Source organism: Quercus suber, unplaced genomic scaffold (genome assembly GCF_002906115.3).
Source record: "Quercus suber isolate HL8 unplaced genomic scaffold, Cork oak 2.0 scaffold_40, whole genome shotgun sequence".
In the NCBI taxonomy this organism is placed as follows: Eukaryota; Viridiplantae; Streptophyta; class Magnoliopsida; order Fagales; family Fagaceae; genus Quercus; species Quercus suber.
The window spans coordinates 884742-912124 of record NW_027069505.1 but is presented as its reverse complement, the minus strand read 5'-3'; the positions used below and the strand labels follow the sequence as shown (position 1 = coordinate 912124).

Here is a 27383-nt window from a genome sequence, read left to right as displayed (position 1 = left end):
GGGTTTGGCCCTCCGAGTTTTGTAAATGTAATATTGGATGAAGCTAGCCAGGATTTTGGTTCTGCTGTGTTTTAATAAATTTTTATTTCAGCAAAAAAAAAAAATTATTGGATTGACATAATTATCATCTATTTATAATTTTTCTTATCTCCACTGTGTATGTTCATGTTCTATTTAAAAAATAGATTCCAGTTAGCTCAATCGGTAATATCTTTGATAGTTGAATAAGTGATCTAAGGTTCAATTTTTGCTTACACAAAAAACTGATTGATGTTTTAGTCTATGATTAAGAGTTATTATTATGAGTAGATGTAATAGGTTGAAAAACTCTTTAAAAAAAAAAGTTCTATTTAAAAAAAAAAAAAAATTACTGTGTTCAAACTTGCCAGTGTTTATAAAAAATAATAATGATAACTCTTTGAGATATGTCTGCCATGCTTGCATTGTGACGAAAATACTAGCCAATGATCTATGTATTGTGTTCATCTTACAACATTTGGTTGCTAATGTTTCTATAAGCACTATATTTGTGTGATAATTCTTCCTCTATGCAAGCATACAAGAAATTTTTTTTTTTTTTTTTGATCATCAGCAAAGGAATATCTATTAAAAAACTACAAAGCGATTATTGCATATATTACTACCCAGAACCTGGGCTTGGTCTTGCCTGATTACATTAGTATTGCAAAGACTAAAAGGAGCAGAGCACAATACAAAGCAACCACGATAGTTGTTAACTGAGGACCACGATGCGAAAAACGAGGGTTGCTTGGTTTGACTCTCTCAGATCCACAAAGCTCAGTCCGAGAAGGGTTCAGTACAGATTTTTGCATCACTCTCTATATGGCCCTTTGAATATAGAACAATGGTTTCCACTATTTTATTCAGGGTAAAAACCAGTGATCCCCTCCAATCTCTAGCCACAGTTGCAATCACTGATCTATTAGTACCAACTGCTGCATTATAGTTGAGTTTCATCACTCCTTTCTCAGTCTTTGACCAGATTGCAAGTTTTGGAGAGGGGGAGGCCACTATTGTTGCTGCCCTGGGGGTCATGTGTTCTTGGTACAGCTTCTTTAGTCCACTATATAGCCTATACCGATCCACCTTAGCTCCTTCATACATCACCAATTTTTTAAGCCTGCAGAAAATCAACCCTCTCATAGGAGCTTAGGAGCCAATTACTCGGGGGACAATATCACTATATCGGTATAAATTATATTAGTTGCAGAGGGAATTTAACTAAAACCATCCTGCTTAAGGGGCAAGACTTAGGTATAGTACTTAAATGCTATTTCTTAGGTTCTCTTTTTAAGATTCTATTATATAGATTTTTTCTCATGGGATGAAAGTGTATTTTTTAGTTAAGTAGTCACATGACTGAATTTTAAAAAAAGAACCTAAGGAACAACACTTAAAGTACTATACCTAAGTTTTGTCCCTACTTAAGACCCCAAGTGCTACCAAACCATAAAGCTCTCGAAACATGACACTAAAGCAAATAAAACCCTTAACTAACAGCCAGGGATGCATTACTTAGGGAAAAAAAACAACCCTTAACTAACAGCCAGGGATGCATTACTTAGAGCATGTTGATGTATGATACAAACCTTGATTCATATTAGTGTTTTGTGGTCCTCTAGTTTGCTTTAGCTTTACTTTGAAATTATATGTTTTGGTTGTAATTAACAATTGAGTTCATGTTGTATTTGTGTTGTTTCTTTTACTATGAATTCTGCAATATTTCTATTTTCAATCAAGGGGGGCAAAAGTTGGAAGGAGAAAAATCATGACATTCCAAACTAGCATATTTAGTGTTAATAAAAGATAAAGTAAAATATACAAAATAACCATTTTTTTAAAACATTTCACTGTAATTACTTATCAAAAGGTCTCAACGTTCTTTTAAATCTCAAAAATCTTTTGTTATTTATTTCGTACAAAAATGTTAGAAGTTTTACTTGCAATGTATAAAATTCAAACTAGCATCTCTTTCTATATTTTAAAAAAAAAAATCAAATATTATAATTGATTAGACTAGGGTTTTGTTTGCCATTGTTCTTATTGTTATATATGTGTCTTGTCTTTGTTTTTATCTTTCATAAAAATCTCAACTAAAAAACAAAACTACAGGTCCACACCACAGATCCATTGTCGCCAATTTAAATAAGGGAAATGCTAATCAATATTCTTAGGGCACTGGTTAAGAATCCAATTAAAGAAAGTTTTTATGGGAAAGGAAAAAAACAATTAATGTTTTGACAGCTTTTTTTATTTCCCATAAAAGTGATGTTAAAACTTTCCTAAAATGGATTTTTAATTAGTGCCCTAAGGGCACTCATTAGCATGACCCTTTAAATAATACACTAGTGTACCGTATCATTAAAGTAACCAATCAAATGGCCACACTTTACTATTTTTACTATTAAAACAAAAGGCAATAAATTTACTTGTTGTAAAGTCAAAACAGATAGAGATAGAGTTAGAGATGGGAAAGATATCAGATTTTGAGAATCTTGGGGTAGGTTTGGTTAGAAAGGTGGAAAAGTTGGAGAAAAGAAAGTGAAGAAATGATAGAAAAGTTTTTAGTTTTTTCTCATGGTGTTTGGTTTGAGAGTAGAAAAGTGGAGAAATAAAAAATATAGTTTGTATAAATTTACTTTCATACTCCTAATAGATAAAAAAATAACATATAAAAAAAAAAAAATAAAAGCATAAAAAAAAAAAAGACTAAATGTGTAAAAACAAATATGACAAAAAGGAAAAGAAAGTAGGAAAAATAAAAAAAAAAGACTGTGAACAGTACCTAGCACGTAATGTTAGGGGAGTTTTTTGTCTAAATATTTTCTCTTTTGTTTTCTCTCTATTTTAAAGAGAAAATTTTTTGGTAGGCCTGGAGAGAAAACACCCACGTCCTATCATTTATTTTCCTTCCTTCCCACCGAACCAAACACACTCCAAAAAATTTTCCTTCCTATTTTCTCTTCAAAGTTTTCTATCTATCTTATTTCACCTCCAAACAAAGGAGAGAGGGCCAGATATGGGAGAGATGAAATATCAAAGAAGGAGAGCAAGTTGTGCGGCAACTGCGACATGTGATGCATATTTAATCAGATATCTCTGATTAGTTTTGGAGGCTAGGCAAGGTAGACGATGCTTGCTGTTGCTGTGGCAGCATGGCATCACTGTCCAGAGTAAAGGAGGTGTGACTCGTGAGACACACTCTCTCACAGTCTCACTTGCTATTAGATTTTAATTTTATTTTAGGGTTTTTTGTGGTAAATTTGAAGAGATTTTACGAATTGGATTTTTTTTTTTGGGGAAAGGCTTAAACTATGAGTTTGTTGATAATTTTTTTGTTATTCTTTGGGCTATTTAGATTAATTTTTGTGGTTGTTATTTGAGTTATTTTTTGGTTTTAGAGGGTTGAAGAAACTGTAGGGGGCAAAGTTTTGTTTCGATGGGCTCAAATTCTAAATAAACCTTAATTATACCAACTATTTTGAAAAAAATAAAAAATTGAGGGGGGCTATGGTCCCCCAAATGAATGGCTCCCTCCCTGTTTCTACTCTCGCATTTTCTTTTTGAACACATTTTTCCTTTTACAATTGCCTTTTTTTTAGAGAGTTTCAAAGCATTTTCTTTTTGAACACTTTTTTCTATTCACAATTGCCTTTTTTTTAGAGAATTTTAACCTATGACGTCCGTTCCTAATGATAGGTCTTTGTCATCAGACCAAGACACCAATTAATTTTTGATGTAGATAAGATTGAACCACATATATCTTAGGGCAAAACTTAAGTACAGTACCTTAGGTACAGTACATTAGGTTTCCTACTTAAAATTTTGACACCTGTCCAATTTAACATCCCAAACTAACGGCATTAAAACTAAATTTTTTTTTTTTTTTTTTTTTTTTGTGTACTACGAGAACCCACGGCGTTGCCTCATTTTCTACTGGGTTTCAAACCAAAAAAGACCCTTTTCCCTCATTTTCTCAGTAACCAAATAGAAAAAATCAAAAAACAAAAGCCAGATCTACTGGGTTTCAAACAAAAAAAGAGACCCATTTTAGCTATACCTGAAACTTCCACACTTAACATCAATAAAGCTGAACACACACACACACACACACACACACACACACACACACACACACACACACACACACACACACACACACACACACACACACACACACACACACACACACACACACACACACACACACACACACACACACACACACCACACACACCACACACCGAGAGAGAGAGAGAGAGAGAGAGAGATAGAGAGAAAGAAAGAATCATAGATCAGAAAAGAGGACAAAATCATAGATCAGAGAAGAAGCAAATAGATACACATACACACACACACACACACACCGAGAGAGAGAGAGAGAGAGAATCATGGATCAGAAAAGAGAAAGTAAACAGATACCCATACATACACACACCGAGAGAGAGAGAGAGAGAGGTATGAGATATATTTTTTTTTCTTTTTTCTTTTTTGGGTTTTGGGTTTGGAAGAGAAGGGTCGTCATGAGTGGTTTGGAAGAGAAAGGTTTTGGGTTTGGAAGGGAAGCTATTTGCAGGTACAGGAAAAAGAAGGAAGAAGGAAATATGGGTTTTGGGTTTGGAAGAGAAGGGTGTGGTTTGGAAGAGAGGTTTGCAGGTATGGGTAAAAAGAAGGAAGAAGGAAGAAGGAATTTAAAAGAAAAGAAGAAGATATTTTTAGTTTTAACACCGTTTACTTAAATTGTTAAATTGGACAGGTGTCAAAATTTTAAATAGGGAACCAAATGTACTGTACCTAAGATATTGTACCTAAGTTTTGCCCTATATCTTATTCAAACATCAGAAACTTTATTAATTGAGCTAACTATTTTCTTTACAATTGCCTTTTGGTAAATAATGTAAGAAATCTTCTCATTAAGTATGCAATTATCTTTTTATGGTATTAAATCACAAACAAGAATGCACTTACTATTTTTAAATTCTTGCAAGACCTTGTAAAATCATGGTTGCCGATGAGCTTTACATAAGTAACAAGCTTGAATGGAGGGAAAGAAAAGATTCAACAAAGCTTTATTTTTATTTTTATGGTGCTTAGTTTGTTAGTATTGGCATTAGTTTATTATGTAAAAATGGATTATAGTTGTAATTATGTTAAGAAATTTATTTGGTTAAACTCATTTGGGCTACACCACTCTTATGTCAGTAATTATGAATCATTTGTATTTTGGTTTTAGTGTGTTTACAGAAATAATTTAGCACTAAATTATGTCTGCCATGCTTGCATTGTGTGCGTGCTCGCACACACTTGTTTGTGTAAAATTTCTTCTTTCTTAGTTAATTGAATATGCATCTCCTGTTATAGCTATTGAATTACAATTATAAAAAAGATTCCAACAATGCTAAGAAGACAGAATAAAACTTAAGATCTCAACTAGATAGCGGATTGCAAGGGTCGTTACCCAATTACAACATAGGGTTCTATTTAGCATTGAATTCCATAGTTGATTCCCTAGTTATGGATGATTTATAAATACCAACCGAATGAATCCATAATGGTTTAATTTCATGTCCATTTAACATTACAAATTTAGACTTCTATCATTTGGAAAAATAAATTAAAAGTGGATAATATTTTTACTTTAAGAAATCGATTGGAGCACTTCATGACAAAAAAAAAAAAAAAATTCTCAAACCTAACGGATAGAGACTATAATGGTCACACCCAAGTAGAATTGTCACATTGATTGACCACTACCATTTTTTAAGGAAATTATTCATACTCACAAGCTAAGTTATTAAAATTAGTATTTGTCTCTGTTACACTCCTGCTGGGTTGGATTTTTATCAAGATCCTCAATTCCCAACCTCAAATCTAAAATGGAGACAAGTGTAGTTTAATCAATATTTTTATACCGTAATGTATCAATTCCAAATTCCAATTCCCGCAGCAACTAAAATAATTGGAATTCGGAATAGCATTTACAACTAGGATCTACCAGAAAAGGAAAAGAGAACTTTTCTGGTGTAGTTGCCCAAAAATAGAGGCATCTACACGTTTTGCCTTTTCCTTTTTTTTTTTTCTTCATTCTTTTTGATTATTACCATAAAGTGGCGTGTTCGATCCGCACTCTGAAAATGAAATTCAACGTGACTCTGCCTCTAGCTGTACTCCTCTTCGCCAACCTAGCTTTTTTGTCAACGTTCCAACTCCCAACTCAGATTCGATCCAAAGTCCCGACACAACACACATGCACCCAGTTTACCAAAACACCCTTCCACTTTCCTACTAAATAATTTTTTATTTTTATTTTTTTTTATACAAGATAAAAATTTTACTTGCATAATCTAAGTGTATATGTGTGTACTTCAACCCTGATTATTGCCTTCTCACACCCAAAATAACTTATACTTATAGAGTGACCATCATATCAAAAATGCAAGATGGTACCATTGAAATTTTCTAGTTAGCTCAACATATACCATCTCTTATCCTCTAATAACAAAAATTAATTGATATTTTAGTATTATAATAATGACTATTCAATAGGAGTAGATGTTATAAATTGACACTTTTATCATATTTATTAAAAAAGTAATTATAAAAAACCTTGACTCGAGGCATAGTATGTAGTGGCATTTTCATCTTCACTCACAAATCCACATAATATACTTCCTCTTAGTATAAATAATTAAAAGATTTTATTAATGGATGTTCTTAGAGTATTTATTAATAAATTATTTTAAAAAAAATTTTATGAAAAAAATAAAAAAAGTAACTATTTTTTTTAATAGCACTCTCAATTTTCAATAAAAAGTTTCATAAAATAAATTAACCAAACCTATAGTTAAATACCACTTTACTCAATTTTCAACATTGGCAATTTCAACCCATTTATAAGTTTTAGTTAATTACTCTCGTCAAATAAAATATTTGAAATTTGAATTCTGTTTGAAAAAACAAGGGTAGAGGTACGTATCTCCCAAAAAAATCATAGCCGCCACCCAACGGGCAGTGGCATTTTCGTAATTTCACGGACAAAATCCACGTCATATTCTTCTTCTTAGTATAAATAGTTAAATACCAACCCCACAATCTTCAGACCTTTTCCAAATTTCTCTCTCGCGCCGGGCTCCACGCTTCTATATAATATTCAATATAATATATGTTGTTACGGTCTCCGGGACTTGGCACTTCTTCTCACTTTGGAATTTCAATTTTCCGAGAAACTCACATTTTCCGGTAAATTCTTTTCCATGAAAATCCCATTTTTTGATCATTTTTAGTTTGTTTTTTTTCTTCTTCTTCTTCTTCTTCACTATGTTTTTTTGAATGGTATTGAAGGTCAAGAAGCTTGCGAAATTCAGAAATGGCACCTCCGTTACTTTCCTTGGCTCTACCTTCGGAGACCGGTCGAGTTCTCAGTATTCAATCTCACACAGTTCAGGTATTTCTGTTTATTTTATTTTTATTTATTTGTTAATTTTTGGATGTTTAGTTGCTTATCCTCTGTTTGGCTGCCGAGAAACTTGAGAAAGTGAAAGGGGAATTTTTTTTTTGTCATTTTTATCTTGTCAAAATCGAAAATTTTGCCTGGACTAGATTTTAACATGACTTACTGTTCAGTTGATTAATGCAGTTTGTTTGTATGTAATCTTTGCATTTAATGGTAGTTCGTTTATTTAATCTCAGTTAGTTTCGATGTTGGTGTTGGTGTTGATTTTCATATATATATATATATATATATATTATAATGCGTGCCTGAGAATTTTGAATTATTAGAAATTATTAGCTTGTTTCACTGTGGTAATGTAAAGTACAGAACTCTGTGATTGGAGTATTCAATGGGAGGAGGAATTCTATTCCTTTCCCAACGTGAACATGAAGCAAGCAAACAAGGAAAGTCTTTCTAGGAATAGGAAAAAAAATTATACAAAGGAGGATGAGGGTTAGATTAGATTGAATGGGTGTTGTGTTATTATTTATTATTTATACCCTTCTCCTCAATCAATAATTCTCCTCTGCCTCTGACTTCCAACGGCAAGGATTTGGAGGAACAGATAAGTCAGTTGCCAGATGAAATGCTAGTCTTGATTCTGCCTTTCTTGACTATGAAAGAAGCAGTTGGAACCAGTGTTTTTTCGCACAGATGGAAACATCTGTGGCCATTCTTCACTGGTTGTTTGGATTTTGATGATCTAGATACTTTTTGGGACGTGGCTGACGAAAAGAAAAAAATTTGAAATTTGAAAGGAGAAAGTTTGTGAAAAGGGTGAACCATGTTCTAAAAGTACATGGCTCAAATATAGACTAGTTTAGAGTTTGTTTTGGGTTGATAGACGTCATAAACATCACATTGATGGATGGATTAACTTTGCAATCTTAAAGGGAGTTAAGAGGCTTGAATTGGACTTTTAACACCAACAAAGGCACGCCAAAAAACAAATGTGTTATACATTTCCACATGAACGTTTTACTAGCATCAAAAGTTCTGTGGTTGGAGTATCTTGCATCAAGTCCCTGACATCCCTCACTCTAATGTACGTACATGTAACCGGCAAGCTTCTTGAGCACCTCCTTTCCAATTGTCCCTTGCTTGAAAGATCACATGTCACCTATTCTGAAGATCTAGTGACTGAAGATTTGCGGTTTATCACTGGGGTCTGGGGTTGAAGTATTTATACATAAGATGTTGTTTTGAATTTAAAAGTATTGAGATTTTTGCTCCAAATCTTGAGTCTTTAGGCCTTGCCCCGTCTTCTAGATTTAGATGTTGGTGGATGTGATCCTCTGAATTATGCACTTTGTCCTCTGTCAAGCTACCTTATTTGATGCTTGAATTTTTATTCTCTTCTTTTCAAAATATGGAATCCCCAAAATTTCAAACATTGGCCAGACTTAGATACCCTAAATGGATAGTACGTGCAAGTGATGGAATGAGCCTCATGGCCCTCATTGGTTTTATATCAATAATAGAGGTGGCACCTTTTTTACAAAAAATTGCTTTAGAGCTGTTATGGGCCTGAGAGAAAAGGAATTAAGGAAGGCTATTAAATATCCTAATGAGCACCTCAGTGAGGTGGAAATAGTGGGATTTGTGGGGTGTGCAATAGACATTGAGCTTATTGTTAATCTACTTGAAAGTGCCATCAAGCTTGAGAAGATTGTTATTAATCCTCGTTCTCCGATTCTTGTGGGAACCCCTTGGGAGCTTGTGAAAGTAGAGGGAGAATGAAGGCACTATAGAATGTGCCAAGCAGCTCAAGAAAATAGACCTGTAGGAGCTGAATTACTTATTCTGTTGTCATCATCAAATTGGTTTTATTTGAAGTATTCTAAAATTTAATGCACACTGGCTATTTGTTGAGGAAGGTACATTCAGACTTATGAGAATTTTCTTATGAATTGTGACTCCTGAAATCAGGCTATAGCCTCTAATTTGCTTGCCAAAAAAAAGAAGTATGGAACTGTCTGTTATGTGAAATGTGTTTTATTCTAAGAAGCACGAATGTGCCATGTGAAACAAGAAATGAATGTTGAGATCTTCTCATTGATTTTGGAACTGCATTCAAAAGCCAATATTTTTTTTTTGATAAGTAATAAGTTTTATTGATATCAAAAAAGGGACACCCTAGTACACAGGGAGTGTACAAGTGGTCAACAATTCAAGTACAAAAATTACAAGAATCAAGGAAATCAATAAAAGAAGGAATGATTGGTTTTGCACAACAACCAACTAATCCACTTTGGTTGTGCATTTGGTAATGCGTTATCAAATTACACTTCCAAATTATAGTTGTTTTCAACTTCACTTTTTTCTAGGTACAGATTTTTTTCAAACAACCCAATTTTGGAAAACTCAAAAATAAACGGGTAGATATTTGGATTTATGCTATCTTTAGTCTTGAAAATCTGATACTATGATTTGTGTTCCCATACATTCAATTAATTCTCATGCGAAGTGTTAATATATATCATAATCGTTCGTCTGTGAACCCTCTCTAGAATGACAGTGTCAGTGCATCTACAAATCGTTAGGTCTTTTGACATCAAAGGGAATGATCTTCTTCTTTTTTGTTTTAGAGAGCATTTGAAATGAGTTCTGTGTGTATCTTCCCCAAAGCAGCATTGTAACTGAAACAGTATTTTTCAAGCTTAAAATTTAAATTTTTGTTGTTGTATTGATGTAATTTATACTAATTTCCTTGTGTACAACAAGATATATATATATATATATACATTTTAAATTTACTTTGAATCAAGTATTCCATTCCATATGGAGTCCCAAAGATGTATTCAATGTATACTTTGGGCACTATCTAGATCGAGGCTGTAACAGTATATATACCTAATGCCATTGGTGCTTCTATTCCTTAGGGATATGTTGGAAATAAATCAGCCGTCTTCCCTTTACAACTATTGGGCTATGATGTGGATCCAATTAATTCAGTGCAATTCTCAAATCACACAGGCAAGCTGCTACTATTACTTCACCCGAACAGACTCAGTAACTCTGAGGCCTGACTTATGGTGCGATGTCATCTATCGATCTGTATAGTATGGGCATTGTCTAACAAAGGTGTAACCCTGGTTTAGCCTACTTGAAAAATGATGCAGGATACCCAAGTTTTAAGGGACAAGTTTTGAATGGACAGCAGCTATGGGAACTAATAGAAGGCCTTGAAGCGAATAATTTATTATACTACACTCATTTACTAACAGGTATGTTAAAATTATTTTCTGTAATTGTCATTTGATTCTTGGATCTTTGGTCTTGTGTGCCATGGTAGCTGTATATTATCTTTGGAGAGGGATTTGTTTAACAAACCTTTTGGAGACAGGATAGGAGATTTTTTTTTTTTTGGGGTGTCATCTACAAGTATTTATAAGAAAAAACAGGATCTAGTTCTAGTTGTTTGTATACGGGAACCATGCGTGGCAGAGGAAGCATGTTTAACAGAACCTCCTGTAATTGTTATAACTTGTTTCTGTTTGATGCTTTAACAATCTCAAAATCATTTTTGATGAGTTATATTGAGATTTAGACAGCTACTCCTACAGATGGCTCCTCATAAGAGGCATTGAAGAATTTGAGAGATGAATAAATGGTTTTGTATGGTTGAGCTCCATATTAAAAAAATTTCATATAAGTTAACGATAGCGATTGTTCAAATGTCTTTAGTCTGTTGTAGTAGATCACTACCTATTTCCTGTACGAGCCAAACACAATATAAATGTTTTCCTCTGTAGTACGAATTCCTAATCCAAACTACCTTGTACCATTCAAAATTCTGGTCTCTAGACCTAGACTTTGCCTAGCACTTTTTTTTGTGTGGATAATTAATAAAAAAGGTTTTAGTCAAATCTAGGAAAAGAGTACAATAGGTTGTGAATACAGTAAAGGATACTTGATATATACTCAACTATCCACTAAGAAAAGCTCAAGCTTACAACGAATCTATAAATCCTACACAATAATTCTCCTAATGCTGGTGTACCTGTTTTATACATCCTGTGTACATGGGTTGACTTGCGCCCCTTTTTCGTTTCATTAATGAAATATTTACTGAAATAAAAAAATAAAAAAAATCTACAAGATAATTCTATCTTAATTCTACCTGTACAAGACATAAAATTAACTCCTGTAGCTCTTTTAAGGTCTATCCATTCCACAAACCGACTGGCAGTCCACTACCATGCTTCACCATCTATCATCTGATTTTTTCCCCCTAAACTTGAGTCTTTTGGATTCTTTCCCAAATTTCCCTAACAAGGGATCCACTTGGTGCCAGTTATATATAAACTATTACCAATTACATGCTGAATTTTACTTCTTGCATGGATCCATAGTTTTAGCTTTCCTCAATGTGGGGTCAGTTGCCTGTAGGAGTTTGATCAACAGTGAGGATTGTTGTACAATATGCTTTACGATGTGCAACTAATTTAAGTGAAGTTCTCCTATGTCATAAAAAAGAAAGATGCTTTCCTCAATGTACGAGGTTTCAAATGCCAAAAGCTTTTCCTTTGATTGTATCAACCCAAGCCCTAACAGTGTCTAGATAGAACTAAAGAAAGATCTACTTGGAAGTAGGAAGGTGTCTATTTTGAGGCAATCATTGAGATATTTTCTAATTCTAGTTTGACATAATTTATGCCCAATGGTAATATAGACTCTATGGTGCATGTTAGTGGACCATAGTGTAGTGCACTTTATTACTATATCCTCATGTTCCAACCCTTAGCTACCTAATCAGCTTTTGACATCTATAAGATCTTGTCCAATGAACTCCTTGTAAATTTTTGGGTCTTTTGCTTTTTAGATCTGATTTGGTTTTATTTTTATTTTCCATTTTGTGGTCTATGGTATATGTCTAGTTGATGCAGGAAAGTGTATGAAAGTAGGGATAAACGAGGAACAAAAGAGATAAACAGAACAAACCCTAGGCTTCACTACCTAGAATTAGCCTGCAAGCCTGACACATCACCACATCACCACCAAACAAAGATAAAAACATTCTCAAAATAATAATTTTCATATTTAAATTAAAATGCATTTCCCAATTACAAGAGCATTAGTTAAATAGGGTATCAAGAATTATGCTCAAATGGAAATATCCAATAAAATTCCATGAACCCTCAACATTAAAAATCCAAAATCCAAATTCAAATTCAAAGACAAAATTAATTTCAAGTTCAAAAATAAAATCTTAAATGATGTTGGTGCTCCTTGCATCACTAGTGTACTATGGATCTGGCCTATATTTTGCAATGAAAGTTTTATTTTTAGCTCCTGCTTAGTAACTGAAGAAGGAGATGAGTGGATGAGATCTATTCCCTAAATCACCTCAAAAGGAATACTCTAACCTCCTAGGTAGTTTAGGCACCTATCAACACTCAACCTCATCACTCCTTAGCAATGTGGAGCTAAGCCCACGAGGGCTGAAGGTTTTTCTTTTGCTTATAATGAATTTTTTACTAACTAGAAAGAAGGAAATCATTGTGCTAGATTTTTGTATGGAGGGTTGTTTTGCCCAAAAAAGAGCACCATGAACTGCTAATGACATGCTCACCTTTTTTGGTTAACTAAATCTGGGTCTTTGGAGTCTTGTGACATTAAACTTGATTTCACAATGATTGTATGATCAACTGACAGGGTCATCTACCCATTGGATGTTCATAATTAAATACCCGTTTCTTTTAACGCATATCTCCATGAGAGAAAGTGAATACTGATTTATGTGCTCCCCAAAGTTATGTAAGCGAAGTCATTCCTGATCCTTGATTGAGAACATTGATTATAAATATTGTTAAAGGCATAATAAATGGTTTTAGCTTGAGATCTGATAGATTTGTATTTTTTTATGTTACCTAGTAAGGGAGTAGAAAATTTATTTTCTTCTTAAAGTGTCAATTTCCTATTCCAAAGTTATGTAAGCAAAGTCATTTCTGATCCTTGATAGAGAATATTGATTCTAAATATTTTTATAGGTATAACAAAGGGTTTAGCTTGAGATCTGATAGATCTGATTTTATTTATGTTAACCAAGGGCGTGGAAAATAATTTTTCTAACTTAAGATGTCAATTTCCTCCTTGAAGTCCTAAGAGGGTGGTGTTCTTTATGTGGACAACAGCTTCAGGTAGGATCCTTATGTTGGATAATCTTACAAGGAGGGGTTTGCTATTAGCTAATTGGTGTTGTATGTGTTGAAGGAATGGGGAAACAGTGGACCACCTCTTAATTCGCTGTGATTTTGCTCATGCTCTCTCAGATGTGTTTCAGATGTTTGGGATTCACTGGGTCATGCTGGGGTCTGCTGCAAGTCTATTGTTTTGTTGGAGAAACTGGTTTGGGAAATATGGCTCAGATGTTTGGAATATGGTGCTGGGCTGTTTGATGTGGATTATAGTGGAATTGTTGTTCACAATGTTCATTCATGTTTTAGTTAGACCTTCCACTTGATATTTTTGTGATTTTTTGTATGCCTTTTGATCCTTAGTGTTTATCATTGTGAAAAATAAAGCTTTATCTCTATCAATAATATTGCATTATTTACCCTTAAAAAATCTATTATTTTGAAAATTGAGTTTATTTCTGACTGTTTGAAAGAAATTATATGTGTATTTGGATCTTCCTCTAATTGTGTTTGCTTTTGACTCAGACACATTTTCCATAATGCCCTTTTATTTCTTCCTTCTCTGAGAATCTATGATCAAAATTGCTTTCCTGTTATCTGGCTATTTTCTTCAGTTTCTATGATTTGTTCTTTATTGGGACATGTTCTTTTTCATTTTACATGGCGTTAAGTGTTGACTAATTTATTTGCAGGTTATATTGGTTCGGTTTCTTTTTTGAACACTATATTGGAAGTTGTCAATAAGCTTCGTTCTATAAACCCGAAACTTATATATGGTGAGTACATTACATTTCAGATAAAGATTGGACTAGTAATTTTTTCAGTCATTGCCATAAAAGACAGTGACCTAGATACTAGTGACTAGAGAAAAGTAGTTTGTGAGGGCTTTGATCTGTTGAGTACATATATTGACATGTTGTACTTTTTACTTGAATATACTGTTCTCACTATGATGTAAAATATCCAGCTGTATACTCATTTGTACAAAGAAGAGTACTTTGACAGATTATATTGATTTATGGTAATTTTAGATTATCTTCTGGTACATCTCATGTTGCGCTCTTTCTGTACTGAAAAATATCGATATATGTAAAGACTAAAATAAAACGATCTACATAGTTAAAATATGGTGGAAAAATAAAACATGGTTTTTGATTTCTGGCACAAAGTAGTTTGAATGAGGCACTGCTGTTACCTATTGTAGTTGATGCAGCTGCAGCTGCTGCTGGTGACAATTATGGTTAGGTTAGAAATGAGTTTTTGTACAAGTAATCTGTAGGTCATACTGGCTTTATAAGTTCAAGGACACTCAGTTTAAAGTGCCCCATAAGCCAAATATTAAAGAGATTTTAGACTTAAATAGAAGATTTGAAGAGAATAAACTATTGGCTTGAGCTGATAAAATATCTAGTATCTGTTTATTATATTTATGGTGCGTTTAGATACTGCTTATTTTTTGCTGAAAACTAAAAATAATAAAAAATAATTTTTGGTTACTGTTCACATTAAAAACACTGTTCATATGCCTTGATGCACTGTTCATGTCCCATGAACAATGCACCATATGAACAGTGCACCAAGCGCTGGTCCCAAAGAAAAAAAGGGCTGAAACGCAAAACGTCCAAACGTGGATGTGATCCAAACGCTCACTTAGGCTTCAAGTGTCATAGATTTTTTTTGATAGATAAGAATACTTTTATTAAAGAAAGGCTACTTCATGTACAAAGATCACAAAGAAGCCTAAAGAACTACAACAAGAAAAGATCATGTACATAAAGACAGCATATCCATAAAAGTAGTTCTGGAATCAGTGTTCATAAATCTCTGTGCATGGGACCACTCATATAAGGAACTAGTAAAGGTTTCTAGCAGCTAAGACCCGTACTTTCTGCATCTTCAAAAATGCGCTGATTACATTCCCTTCATATGGTCCACATCAAAAATGATGGAACCATATTCCATATATCTGATGAATGCCTAACAACCCAGTTCCTCCATCTAAACAAAAGGTCAATAATTGTTTCCAGTAAAACCCAATGAATCCCAAAGGTTCTAAATACATGGCTCTACAAATCTGACACAACATTGCAATGAAGCAATAGATGGTTCTAAGTGTGGTAAATATACAACAGTGTTTCTTTGTTGCCTTTTAGCTTAAGACTAATAGGTGAAGCATAATAATTGTGTCTTAGATAATGGTAATGTCCCTTTATATATCTTTTTTTGCCCTCAAAATGGGGAAAAACATTTTCATGTATATCTAATTGATATTTGGATTTTCATGGCTAGTCTGTGATCCAGTGCTGGGTGATGAAGGAAAGCTCTATGTCCCTTCAGAGCTGGTATCAGTATATCGTGAAAAGGTGAGCAATCTGATATCCATTGATATGTTTTTTAATTTGCATACTTATCATATCTTATCCTTTTCATATATACAATTTGGATATGAATTTTGGAATATTTGGATGTTCTTGACTACTACTAAAGCTAAAAATTATGTAAGACCAATATCTTTAACTGTGTTTGGAATTTGTCAATGGGATCGTGAATATGGGACAGCTGGAGTAATCATTTAATCATGAATAATTACCAATTGATATTAATGTTCTTAATGCAAAGGTTATATAAAAATTGATGTGATGGTAACGTTTTGGTATTCCTTTATGACTAGGTTGTCCCAGTGGCTTCAATGTTGACTCCCAACCAGTTTGAAGCAGAACAGTTGACTGGATTCAGGTATCTACTAATACCTTGATAGGGTTGGTGTAGCTTATCTTTTTGAGTATGAGTCTTTTACATCTTGATATGTCTAGATATACCACATAGGCCATCAATATATGATTCTCATTTTTCCCTCTTCTCTACTTGTTTCGGATTATTGGAAATTTGCATGGAAATAAGTTTAGCAGATAAAAGTTAACTAAATGAATAGAAAATAAAGAGTAAAGTGTTCAAAAAATTGGAATATGAAATTTTAAAAGGGTCACTATCTTTGCTTTCCCCTAACTTGTGTGTTATTTGTTGGTTTCTAATCCAGTCCTTAACTACTTTTATGGAAGAGTATAATTAGTTGATATCATCTCATACAAAGTGAAATTAATGTTTCAACCAATAATGGGACACATACATAGATGTCCTGTGTTATTATGCTGGAGTAGATTGCATTTTGCACCTGTTTTGCCATTCACTTACTCTTTCTATTATGGGCCCTCATCCTTCCTCCTCACCTGCATTTATGTCTTTCTTTAAATGTGTGTATTAATATATAAATACGTAAGAGTTGAGTTGAACTCATAAACACATTAAATTTCACCTATAAGGTTTTTTATTTTTGGTTTTCATATCCCCTTTGAATCTACTACTACTTGAAGTTTTAGACTAATAAAATTTTAGAAGCGAATCTTAGTATATATTATAAAAGATAAGCTTGTATGCTTTTCTCTATCCTTTGCCTTTGCATTGCTGTAGCTTGTGCCTAAAGATGTGATATACTTGTCACAGGATTGGCTCTGAAAGAGATGGTCGGGAAGCTTGTAACATCCTTCATGCTGCAGGACCATCAAAGGTTTTGTTATATCATAATATATTGAACCCTCTAAGACCTATGATTCTTTCACTTCTTTGAATATGGGAGTCTAATTTATGTACCATGGTAAATTATCATTTGTCTATTGCTATCCTGCAATGGTGAAGTTGGAGTACCTTTTGTACTAGGGTTCCAACTTTCTTAGTGCTTTGTAATTGAAGTTTTTAACTAATAAAAAAAAGCTGTTGATATTTGATTGCAAATGTGTCCAAGTCAATGAGGCAACCATATTTGTATGGTACCAATATCTGGTAAAAATGATAGCTCAAGCTTGTGATTTTAATGCTTATTTGTAATGAAAAGAAAATATTAGCAAATGCAGAAGAATATATACCGCTAATGATCTTGTCTTCTATGATCTGCTATTAAATATGGTTCCTATAAGCTCTGGTATTAAATATTGATTCCTAACCCCTTTAAACAAGCCTGCTCCATGATGCACATGGATCATTGCAAAGAACTGTAGATATAGTCTTGATGTCTGAAATCTACAGCATGCTGCAGTTAAGTGGACATTATTAATACGGGGCATCATTATAGGCGTGCTGCAGCACTCTGTCTTAGAAGTAATCACATGAACAAGTTACTGGGATGAAGTGAAATCCTTTTTGATGGGAAGATTCATAGCTAACTTTGGATGCACTAATTATATCATTTCTGCCAGTCTCCCGAATATGTGGGTATTTGCACTTGGTGGTCAGACTACATGATGAGGAAGCATTGTTTTTAATTGGCATTATGATAATAAAAGGCTAAAGCCTCACCTAATGCCTGATAAGTAATCTGTCACCTCCATTAGCTTCTTAATAATTAGTCTATGCAATCATGAGAATCCATTATGCTTTCTCAGAAATGGTTAGCGTTTTCCTGGGTTATGAGATTTTCCAATAATTGAATCCATAAATCAACAAAATGTGATATGCTGAAGATTGCATGCTTATCATGGCTAATAGAGCATCAGATAGGTTCATTAAATAAGCACTATGGTTTGTCTTCTTTGAAGTCTGTGATGCATTTGATGAGTCTAGATTCTCCAATGTTTGTATTGGTAGCATTAAGAAATTTGCATGTTAGTTACACTTTGCAAACACAGCACTTCATGTTGTGTAGCTTAAGCTTCCCCCCCTTAAAATACCATCTAAACGTTTTATAAATGCCGAAAATTGGAGGGGCTGATATGTCAAATTAGAAGCTAAGATGTGATGGTCAATTCAATGTCTGTTCTTAGTAAGGCCCCTTGGAGTATTTGGGGTTGTAAAATTCATAGAAATGGTGCATTTTTTATTTCATGGTGGCATTGGGAAAATTTTAAACTAATTAAACATAATATCATTCTGATGAATCGATGTTGTATGGTTGCTAATGACCATTGGTCTCTTTGTGACATATACGGTTAAATGGGTGATGTTTTGAATGGTGGTTGATCTGTTTTTTTGTTGGCAAGGAATGTTTGGAAGATATAAAAAATCTGCTTCTATTGCACCTTTAATGGCATTGAGAAACAATTGAACCTTTAATGGAATTGAGTTTCTACCCTTGACTTGACATTCTATTTGTACATTTGAGTTGTCTAATGCATTTGGCAATGTTTCTTATATTTCTTTTATATATTCATTGATAATATTTGATTGTAATTCTTTGGGGGATTCCTTTTTACAACCTGTATTCTTAGGTTTCTCCTCTAATTAATAAAATTTTCATATTATTAATTTTTTTTTTTACTTACCAAACTTAAAAATTAATTTAAGAAAGAAAAGAAAAGAAAGGAAAATATAAGGAACTTGTTCATGAACTTCAAGCATAATACACCTCCCTTTATCTCTGAATTTTAAAGTATAATGTATATATTCTGAATGTTTTCCAAAGTGTAATGTATATATTCTGGTTGATCGCAGGTGGTGATTACAAGCATAGTTATTGATGGCAGTCTTCATCTTATTGGCAGTCATCAGAAGGAGAAGGTAAACCGTTGTATTAGATGTAGTTATGGTTTGAGATTTCAACTATGGCTTAAACTTGGTCATTCTGGAATCTTAAGCGTGAAACTGTGCTACCATTTCCTCATTGGACATCATCACATGCTTTGAGATGCTTAATTATATTATTAGCTAAGTATTGATTCTTTTTTGGAATATATTTATCTCTACTGGCTTTACTTATATATATATATATATAATGACTCTCTTGTCCATTGGTATGCGTAATAGGATGTGTCTATGTTAATTTTTTTCTACTTTCATTAGAAATGCCTGCTGGTCTTCTGGTGTATGCCACTAAGAATATACCTGAAGGGGGGCTCCAGGGCATGAGCATAGATTGCTTAACTCATCAAGAGTGAATGCCCTTGGATTACCTTACACAGCATAGGGTTCTTCATTAGAAAGGTTCCCTGTGTTATCTAAAAAACTAAGAAAAAAAGAAGAGTACACTTGTAGGGACTCATGTATCTGCAATCACATTCACTAATTCGCACACGCCAAAAGTGATTTCAGTTCATGATTTTTGTTCATTTTTGGTGTGTGTAACAAACCCTAAATATTTAAACACCTTTAGTTTGTGTAAACTGTAGGTTTTCTGTTACTATGGTATAATGTGACTCATTTCGGGCCGGGGGGGGGGGGGGGGGGGGGGGGGGGGGGTGGGGGGAGAGAGAGAGAGAGAGAGAGAGAGAGGATAGGGGGAATGTGCATGTGGGAAATAACAGAGGAAGAAGTTCTTCAATATGAGGTTTAGGGTTATTTTGATTAATTTTTAGATATGGCGACAAGTCCCTTTTTAATTTCTTCAAATGTTGAACTAAAAAAGCAATCTACTGGTGTATGAAAATGTGAGAAGCAACTATAATTATATGAAATTAGAAACTCCCAAAATTTGAATTTCATTGTGGCTGTCTCTTCAAATCTTCTTCTATATTATTCTTGTTGAGAGTAGATTGGTGAATTATATGGCTTCTATCAAACTATTTATTTAGGTGGAAATTTATAGTGCCCTCTCTCTCTCCCAAAACTTGTTTCTTGTAAATGTGAATTCATGAAACCGTCTTATCTCTTCCTTGTTACTAAATTAAGATGCTTACCCCTTAATGAGATATTTGAAAATATATGATTTTGGCCAATCTACTTACTTATTCTTTTTCTATAACTTGCATGTGGCAGGATCAATCTCCTGAGCAATTTAAAATTGTTATTCCGAAAATTCCAGCATATTTCACGGTAGGTGAATTGTTACTATACTTCCTTTCATATACAAATCTTTCATGGTTGTACTCTGGGTTGCTAAGACTGATTGGTAACTGGAATTGCTTATTTTATGAAGCTTTTCACTAAATGACGAGAATTTGACAAGTTACTTGATCTGGCCTGAGATACGAGACATATTCGTTGAAGTAGCATATCTAGGGCATGTGAGACATAAATCTTAAAATGCAATGATATTTAGGAATGTCTTTTCAAGGGTAAATGCATATGACTCGAATAATTTTGTTTGCATCTGCATTAGATGGTCAAAAATGAAAATTGAGAAAGTGAAATATTGTATATAAATAAAGAATAAAATAAAATTACATGGCACTATGCGTGCTTTAAAAAAAAATTAATGAGCTTTCATGATAAAATATATTTACTTCTGAAAAAAGTAAAAATTGTGTATGTTAATGATATAACAGCTCATTGTTAGAAACTAGAAGAAAGTTCAGTTATAGCTGGTATAAAGCACAAGTCCATTTTATTAATCCCAGTTTGCTGCCTTAATCACGTTATCACAATTAATCTTTATTTTTTAAAAGATATTTTACTTCAATATTCAAATACACGTGAAGGGCTTCTTGGTGGTGCACATCATACTCGGAAAATGGATTAAATCATTCACACATAGGAAGGGAGAACATACAATCCCTTAATTCTTTTTCCCTTTTTGCAAGATGTTCTCTTATTTAATCACTTCCTCTTCCTGCTTTATTCGTTGAATCAGGTTCAAATATATTTTTCTTCATTTACTTGTTTAATTAGATTATTAATTTTGATGTAACTTTTTCCTTGCATCCTTATTTGTGCTTTCAACCTTCCTTATATTGCAACAAATATGTCCTCATAAGAGGTTCTACATTGACAAGCACTATGTGCATTGCTTGCAGGGAACAGGAGATCTTATGACCTCTCTTCTACTAGGTTGGAGCAATGTAATGCCTCTAAATTTAATTCCACCTCAAATCAAATGCTAGAGTTTTTTTTTTTTTTTTTTGGCAATAACATTTTATTTTCTACTTCTAATTATTTTCTGTGCCATTTAGAAATATCCTGACAACCTTGACAAGGCAGCAGAGCTTGCAGTATCAAGCTTGCAGGTACTCATTTATTCTGTTTTTGCAGTTCATTACTAAAGGTCGCCTTCATAATTAAGTGGAAGTATTTCTACAATGATAAAATAAAGGAATCTTTTAAATTTTTTTTCCCCCAAGTGACATTTGGCCACTAACTTGTATATATAGGCATAAACTTGGATGACATGTTGTATCTGACAGTTTGAGCTCCTAGGTTAGATCTTACCTGTTATCTCATTCTCGATATGAGATATCATTCTATCTATGGATTGATTTTTTTTTTTCAATAAGAAGAATGAAGAAGAAAGTGAGACTTGGATGAGGCTCATTTAGCAAAAAAAGAAGTTACCTTTTTTTTTTTGATAAATAAATATGCACAAAGCTACCTTATCATCCAGAAAAGGGTCTAGAATTGATGTTAAAGAGATGAGTTTTTATTGGCTTGCTGTAAGAAGTTGCAACGGATTTGGTAACTTAGAGTCTTCTCCTCATGCTTATCCCCAAAAAGAAAAGTTTTCTGGTCATCCTTTTGGGTGAATTCAAGTCCAGATGCTTTCATGCACATGAACTTCTTTTTATGAGCCATGGAGAGATTGGAGATATAGGGAAGTGAAATAAATTTTCTTTTTGGTTTCTATTTTCACTTGGGTATATTGAATAATTCTATTTGTGAAAAGTGTGGCCATGTTTTCATATTATTATATCCTCTTGTTTCACTTAGAACTCTGAAATCAAATTAAACTCGACCCAACTCAACTCAATCAATCACTAATCCAATTAAGAAGTCGTTACTTTATATCTAACAAAATTGAGTTGACATCACTCAAGCATAATGTGTTTTGGTAGAGGTCATTGTACTAAATAACTCTCCTTTTTTAACAGAATTCGTATTACTTATCATTAAATAATATTGATTTAAGTAACTTCTTACTTATATTATATTGCTCAATAAATTCCAAAGCTTCTACCTTTAACCAGTTCTTAGGCTCCAGTTCAAAGTTTGTTATGGTTCCATTTGTTTACATAATCCTTGCAATAAATTAAAATATAAATCACTCTATATTCTACCAAGTTTCAATGTTTGAACTTTGTCTGTTTCACTTCAATTCCTATGCCTTTATCTCTCAAGCAAGGGATTCAGTACATTTTGTTGATTGTCATAGTTCTGTATCGTACAAGCATGTCGTTTCTGCAAAAAGGTTACTGCATCTAAATTCTTCATGCTTTGACTAGTTTTACCATTAAAATCAATCTTTAAAGTCATTCTCTGATGCATATATTTGGTCTGTTGGGGAACTTCAGATTTGGTATATGAAGTGAAACTTTTGCATGTGTGTGCCTACAAAGTAAAAGAAGAAAAGGAAGACATTTGTAGGGGAACCATTACTTTGAGATTATTAAACTATAGCTTGCAGTTACCATCTGTAATTGAATTCAGTTGTTGCACAATTGTAAATTGATTGTTGGAGTGTTTCCCATCCTTGCAGGCACTTCTGCAGAGGACACTGAATGACTATAGAAGCGCAGGATACGATCCCCAATCAAGTAGTTTGGAGATTCGTTTGATTCAAAGCCAGGATAACATTCGCAATCCACAAGTTGCATTCAAAGCTGAAAAATTCAACTAAATGGGTGATATGCGGTGGGGCATATTTAATAATCATGCTTATCTGATACAATTTAGCATTATTTATAAAAAGAAAATGTGATTTCATCCTCTGTCTCTCTCTCTCTCCATCCCTCCATAAACAAAAAGGTTACTGCTGATTAAAAAACTGATCGCTGACGTGTAAAATTAAAAAATAAAATAAAAAAGAAATAATTTTGCCTTGATTAGAAAGACAATTGAGGGTTCATAAATTAAAGAATTCATATTACAAATAGTCTTTAATCTTGTTTGTGGGGAGAGACAGAGAGAAATGCTTTTATTTTTTTGGTTGCCCTCTAGCTGATTATACCAGAGTAAGACATAAAGGCAGCCAGCATTAATTAACCACGCTGCCATTATGCTTTAAACTTGCTTCACTACATTTTGTTACATGCTGTATGAGAGGCCAAATGGGGTAAGTTTAAGGGCATGGTTATGCAGCGATTGTAATGCGAGTTTGTAATTGGTTTCATAAGTATAAACAAAAAATGAAGATGAAGGTTGATTTATTTGGAGTACAGGTTAGTTGTATTATGCAGACTAATTTCTAATCCTTATTATTAATTTCTATATAATGTGAAATTGTGAATTTTCAAACTTACGGCCAATATACAGCTATAATATACTTGTAATATAATTTAGTTCGATTTTAAAGATCAGATGCGCATAAACATATAATGAACTTGGCAACTTGCGACCTTTCCAAATCTTGAACATTCAACTTTGACTGACCATACATTGGGGATGAGTTATGTATGTTATCCTGATGAGTTCTGCTACAGCTACCAGATTTTTCAATGAAAAAATTTACACGGCATCTCAATAGGCATTTCACTTGGGTCCACCACACACTCATTTCAATGTTTTTTGTTTTTGTTTTTTTAGGAATCATTTCAATGTTTAAATGTGGGTAAAAATGTGGATCTCTCTTGAAATTGTGGATGTATTGTCAAGTGGAGTGTACATTAACAAGCTAAGTTACATGGACACGGGTACGAATATGATACCGGTACGGATACGCGAGTACAGCAATTTTTGAAAAATAAGGGTACGACACAGCGTGAGTACGACAATTAAATAATTAATTAAATTTTATATTTAGGCATATTTTTTAATACTTTTTAGACATAAAATACATTTATGTCTAGAATTTAAATTATATAAGAACTACAAATAAGTAAACTAATACCCAGTACAATAATACACATAAAATTTTTAGTGCTGTTTTTTAGGTTCCCTTCTTAAGATTTTGCCATGTGGCTACTTAACTTAAAAAATACACTTCCATTAATGTGAAAAAAGTCATATGCTAGAATCTTAAGAGAAGAACCTAAGGAACAATACCTAAATACTGTACCTAAGTCTTGCTCTTATAATAATTATAAAAAGATAAAAAGATGATGTTGATTATTAAAAAAATACACATAAAATATGCTTATCAACACGGTTTTCAAACCCAGACGGTTTGATCGCGGTTCGCGCGGTCCACTGGGTTTTTTGTATAGAACGGGTTTTGGAGTTTAAAAAACCGTTTCAAGAGGCGGTTCCTAGTTAACCCGGTTGGACCGTACAGTCTGGTCCGGGTTTCAAAACCATGCTTATCAAATGTGAGTGACAACGAGCTTGAAAGTCTAAATATATTTGAAATTTGAAATTTGTTTCACACTTTAGTTCACGTGGGGTCTCAAAACTCACACAAAACAATTAAACAAGAGCCACACACATAACTAAAACAAAAGGAGCAAGATGAGAGGTTTGGTCAAAACTGATGAAGAAGAAGCAAAAGAAGAAACAAAAGCGGCTGGACAAAACAGAAGGAGGAAGTCTAGGGGAAATGGCCGATGACATGGGAAAACAACCAGTGATGGCAACGACGAAGCTTTCTGTTGCTTAACAAGTGATGACGGATAAACTCATTTCGATCGATTTTAGCCCGAATCGGCGCGAATCGAAAAAAAAAAAAAAGAGGCGAATTGGTGCATCATCAGCGAGTCGTTGTGTGTTGGGTGCAGGTGCGGTGGCCTTGGAGCTGCACCCATGCTTATCTGAGCTGTGTCGTAAAAAAAAAAAAAAAAAAAAAAAAAAAAAAAAAAAAAACTGCTTGGACATTAGAGTCTGGCGAGTTTGTCGAACACCGCTACTTTGCCAAAAATGACATGTCTGTGCAACCTAGTTAACAAGTGTCAAAAGATTTATTGTTGTTTGAAAAGGATGGTGTCTTCTCAAATTTGATGGGGGCCACCTCTTTTTATGGATAATAATCATATAATTTATAAATTAACTTTTCAAGTAAATCAATAGCAGATTCAATTTTATCTTTTCAATTTTTGTCTGAAAAAGTTAAAGACTGGAGTGTAAAGTTTATAGTACTCAGATATAGGATAGTTGCAATGTTTTCTCTTTGGTTTAAAATGTAGCAATGAATGGGATTGAACTTTTGTAATTTAATTATGAAAACAATCTGTGACATCTTCCATTGTATTTCCATCTTTTAATATGCTGATTTTGAGAGCATACTCACTAGATGATGGTGCTTTTTTGCTTTTGTTTCGATAATAAGAAGAAAATGCATTAATATATATTGTTCTGTTACAAAGAAAAAGCTCAGCCTTATCAAAGCTAGCAAATTTACCACCATAAGAGGTGGGTTAATATGCAAAATATAACAAGTTGCATCAACATATTAGTTTGCTTTATAGAAAAAATGCTCAATTCTCTTGTTTGGGGTTTGCTCTAGTAGGTCCTATAATTTGAAAACATAGGTTCCATCAATACATTCGAAGAAAACAAGTTTGCTAATAGTAGTCTTTTATGGTCTGTTTGGATTGAAAGGGAGAGTAGAGGGGAGTTGGCTAGAAATTAGCCAACTTTACTCTACTCCCCTTTGCTTCTCATCTCTCCCCCCTCAATCCAAACAGGTCATTAGATCCATCCTTTTGTATATTGTGTGTACTTAATGGGAGGCAAGGTCTACCTGCGAGTAGACTTGTTGGTCCTAATGATAGAGTTCTGGCCCTTGGCTTTGGTTCCAGTCTTGTCCTGCATTCAAGCAAATATTTTAGAAAGAATGACTCGGTTTTATACTTTCATGTAGCTACTATAGCTCCTGTCTTTTGTTGCTTGGAAATGTCTAAGCCTTTTTCAAGAGGCTAGCTTTCACCATTAAAATTGAACTAGACCCATTCCCTCTACCTCCATTCAATCTTAATCTTGTTGCATAAATGCACTATTAGACCGAGGATGCCCTCAATGATCCCTTCCTCTCCCATAAAGGCTTTCATCTGCACTAGCACTAGTATGAGAAAGATTGGTATGTAATCCATGCCCTTGTTCTGGCTATAGTCCATTAGCAAGCAGGGGTAACAGTTTCTTCTATTTATTTAGTAAAGATATACAAGCATTACGAGGAGTTTCTATTTTCCGTTCAATAATATGAACATTTTATATCTGTTCCCATTCTCTCTACCTGCTTTGGAACATTCACAGCAAAGTTGCTAAAATGACTAAAATAAACATTTTAGCAATCAAGGCACTAAAAACAGATACTACATCAAAGAAGGTAAAGTTAGAAAATTTTGAGTGTGCTACAGTGAGCTACTATCTCTAGTAGCTCATTGTAGTTGCATGTTGAAGGAAAAAATAATTTTTTATTACCCACACGCAAAAACCTCATTTCACACACAGACAAGCCACCACAGTTCCAAACCGGTCTGAATGCCCACAAAACCCACCACCTTCTGCCTTTTCTTCATATTTGGATCTACGCCAATTCCATTGCCGTCACTAACGACTCCGTCTCCAACTCGCTCCCGGAAGACTCGGATCAATCTTGGCTCAACATTTGCGCATTTTTTTGGCGCGATGAGAAACCTAGCGAGTCCAAAGATGAAGCCAGCTAGACCGATGGAAAGGCAGTTGAAGAGGATGATGCTAGTCAATCTACGCAAGGAGGCTGGCGAAGGGCGGTTTTGGGCGTGGAACAACTTGGGCGATGAAGGCATGGTGGTGGTGTTGTGAATCTAGAATCAAAGTCTAGGAGGAGTAGAAGGCTGCATGGGGTTCGTGGGTTGGTGATTGTGCTTTGTGGATCGATGATGATGGTTCGTGGGGGTTCCGATTTGTAGGTTGTGGGTAAGGGTTGTATATTACTTTATTGTATTGTTATATTATATTAATGC

General features: G+C 33.9%; 1 protein-coding gene across 2 annotated transcripts; it reads left to right on the top strand.

Moving 5' to 3' along the window:
• Positions 1–7113: 7113 nt before the first annotated feature.
• LOC112031726 (pyridoxal kinase) lies at positions 7114–23276 on the top strand. Of its 2 annotated transcripts, none has more exons than XM_024064439.2 (13): positions 7114–7260; positions 7363–7465; positions 10396–10489; positions 10636–10740; positions 14346–14429; positions 15943–16016; positions 16325–16389; positions 17155–17218; positions 19135–19200; positions 20395–20451; positions 21372–21416; positions 21528–21581; positions 23045–23276. In XM_024064439.2, the coding sequence occupies exons 1-13, from the start codon at positions 7184–7186 to the stop codon at positions 23183–23185; spliced, it is 1029 nt and encodes a 342-aa protein (XP_023920207.1). In that variant the 5' UTR covers positions 7114–7183; the 3' UTR covers positions 23186–23276. The 2 variants fall into 2 exon arrangements, with proteins under 2 accessions (XP_023920207.1, XP_023920206.1); XM_024064438.2 differs by having other exon boundaries at positions 10615–10740.
• Positions 23277–27383: the final 4107 nt, after the last annotated feature.

Excerpts from the sequence above, each read along its gene's own strand:
- LOC112031726 (XM_024064438.2), top strand. The coding sequence starts at position 7,184 with ATGTTGTTACGGTCTCCGGGACTTGGCACTTCTTCTCACTTTGGAATT. Across the intron at positions 10,490-10,614 it reads GCAATTCTCAAATCACACAG|CCTACTTGAAAAATGATGCA; the intron begins GCAAGCTGCTAC and ends ACCCTGGTTTAG. Across the intron at positions 17,219-19,134 it reads ATGCTGCAGGACCATCAAAG|GTGGTGATTACAAGCATAGT; the intron begins GTTTTGTTATAT and ends GGTTGATCGCAG.